Source organism: Alligator sinensis, unplaced genomic scaffold, assembly GCF_000455745.1.
Source record: "Alligator sinensis unplaced genomic scaffold, ASM45574v1 scaffold60_1, whole genome shotgun sequence".
Lineage (NCBI taxonomy): Eukaryota > Metazoa > Chordata > Crocodylia > Alligatoridae > Alligator > Alligator sinensis.
This window is the reverse complement of record NW_005841858.1, coordinates 3,569,638-3,572,448: the sequence shown is the minus strand read 5'-3', so window position 1 is coordinate 3,572,448 and position 2,811 is coordinate 3,569,638. Positions and strand designations below refer to the sequence as shown.

The window sequence follows — 2,811 nt, the reverse complement described above, 5'->3', positions numbered from 1 at the left end:
GGGGGCTTGCTTTCCATTATTCTCTATTTCATATTTACTCGGATTTTTCCCCTTTTTTGCACTTTAAAACTTCCTGGCATTAGCCACTTGCAGACTCGAGTTGTATTACGACAAGCACCTTGCTTCTTTTTCATTATATTCTCCCACATGACAATGCTTAACGCGCTGAGTACACTTATTTAGGCAGGAAAGGGGAAGTCAACCTTTCTACACTAATAGATATCGTCTTCATTTTTTAAAAATCTAAATATTTGCATAGGAGTTTAATATTTCCTTGGCTTGATTATCATACTAACCTAAATAACAACTCGCGATTCCGGGTTCAGAGGGGTTTTAAATAACCCTCCGAAGCAGACATTCAGGAACCTGCTCCACATTCTCATTTACCCAAATTATTTACAAAACAGATCGTTGTCTGTTGTAAACCCAGAGCTGACCTCTACGTTGGGAGACTGCTAGGTATTCAAAATTATTAATTTTCTTCCGTTTTATACATGTGGGTTGTTAGTCAAGTTGGAGTGTCGGGAATTGGGAAGAAAAACTGTGGAAGTAAAAGAAATATGTTCCCACGAAGAAGGCTTAAAGTGACTCATCTTAAAGGCGTTATTTTTTTGGACTCCCTGTGTCATATTAACGTTTTTGTAGTCCAGAATAATTGTACATTCATCTAACTGGATCAGTGATCACAATTTGCCCATATCTTTTAAAAGTTGATAGAACTGCTGAGGTTTCCGTTGTTCTCTTGAAGTCCATTACTTTGCAGTATCAAAACTGTCAGCTCGAATAGACAAAACTGGAAATAGCCTCATTGCAATAGGCGAAATGATGGCTTGATTTGTTTTGTCTTCAAACTGCTAAAACGGAGTGCAAGTACAGTGCTGCCTATTGTGTCCAAAACACGCATAATTGGATCTGAAGAAACGGTAATTAAATTCTAAATACTGTACCTGTTATAGTAAATAAACGCTCTTTTATGTAAAGTCGTCTTTCCAGAGGTCAAATGAAAAATCAATACATAAGCAAGAGTTAAACAATTTTGAATAATTTATTAGAATTCTACCAAAGGTGTAAAATAGCTGAATCTTAAATAGTCTGTCAATAAAAAAACTACCTTAATGGGATTTCAACAACAAAAGGAAGGCAATATTAGCAAGAAGTACTGTAATCCAGTCTAATCTGATGCCTCAATTTGCCACGTTAGAAAATGTTAATGACACGATTATATTTGTCATCCTCAACTACGTCTTTATTTTGTGTTTTTGTGCCACTATTTCAGGAAGAACTTTCCCACCTTTCCAGCCACTTAATCAACGTGTTAATGTTTACACGGAATCATTAAACGTCCTATCACTTGCAAACTTCCGATTGCATTACTCGCATCACAATTAAATATTTACACTGGAACACGATATTTCCTCCTGTATTATGGAAGAATTCTCTTCAAAACCAAGAGCAGCAAAATGCAGTAGCAGAAGAGCTTCCCCCAAATGGGCAATTTTAGTGTTTGCTTGAACGCTGAGACCAAAAAAAAAATGTATAAAAGTCACTGTACGCATAGGATGATCTCCCTATCGACCCCGTGGGGTAAACAAAACGCATCTGAACTGCAACCAAATTTAGACCAGAGGCAGCCGATTCCTGATAGGAAAGTAACTAATTGTGTTCCTGGGGAGGGGGGGGGAAGGGGAAGAGATTATGCAAGGAAACAATAATAATCTAATGTCAAGATGCTGTGAACAGCATGGGGAGAGATTACTTCGTGAGTGGAAGTACATCGAGCATCGCCAGGTTCCAGCTGCACAAGCACACTTTTAAATGTGGCACGTCAGTAAACATCTGCTCGGGAAATATCTCGACAAAACAAGCTCAGAGTCATACAATAATGTAACCTTCAAAATTAACACGCCGCTCGCTCGCTGTCCCTGCATCCCTCGCTCTCATTCTCCCCTGCACACAGTAACCGACCAAAGCAGCCCTGGTCTGCGGGAAGAGCCGGGTCTTCCCTCGGACGCTGTTACCTGCAGGACTAGGACTGGCTGCTGGGTAAATAAGACATTTGTAGGAAGCGCTCCCCGTTCCTTGTTCTCTCTCCGAGCAGACTTGTCATTTTTCATTTTGGCCACTCCCCTGCAGATCCTGCCCATCTCCCCTGTGTTTAACTAACTCAGGACACTAGCGCAAGATCCACGCCTAATTAAATTAATTAGGGATTCTTGTCAATCCTGGATTAATGGCCGAGAGCAACCCCTGGCCACAATGATCTGAAACCTGGAGGACTAGTGATCTCTCTGTCTGTCTCTGTCGGCTCGGCGGTGCGGGGCTGCTGCGGGAGAAGGGGGTTCATTCAGAGTTCCAAGGGGAGGTAATTTGCTGAGAACAAGGGGCAGGCTTTGCAAAGTATAAATAGTGCGACTTCAATAGCAACATCGCGATCAGATCTGAACTCTTAGCGGGAAGAATTGTCAAAGATCTTCACATTCAACAAGATCGCTCCGGCTGGGAAGCCATCAGCTCCCATTTCACTCCGGCCCCGTTGCGGCGCGCCCCCTCCCCTCCTCCTCGCCCCATTGATGTGTTATTACTGGGGGCTTTGGAACAGCAAAAGGAAAAAAGCAGGGCAAGGCGCCTGAGCTGCGGCGATGGAAGAACTTACAGCTTTTGTCTCCAAGTCGTTTGATCAGAAAGTGAAAGAGAAGAAGGAGCTGATCACGTACAGGGAGGTTCTGGAGAGTGGCCCTGTCAGAGCAGGCAAGGAGTCGGGCGGCTCCGCCGAGCCGGGCCGGGAAGACGTGAGCAGCCCCGCGGTCCGGG

The 2,811-nt window shown here is 43.4% G+C and overlaps 1 protein-coding gene across 1 annotated transcript in view; it reads left to right on the top strand.

Moving 5' to 3' along the window:
* The first annotated feature begins 2,442 nt into the window (after positions 1-2,442).
* SHOX2 (short stature homeobox 2) overlaps positions 2,443-2,811 on the top strand; it is a 7,403-nt gene continuing 7,034 nt past the window's right edge. The window contains exon 1 of the mRNA XM_025215241.1: positions 2,443-2,804. Coding sequence (XP_025071026.1) covers positions 2,640-2,804 — 165 coding nt within the window. The 5' untranslated portion in view covers positions 2,443-2,639. The remainder of the gene's footprint in view (positions 2,805-2,811) is intronic.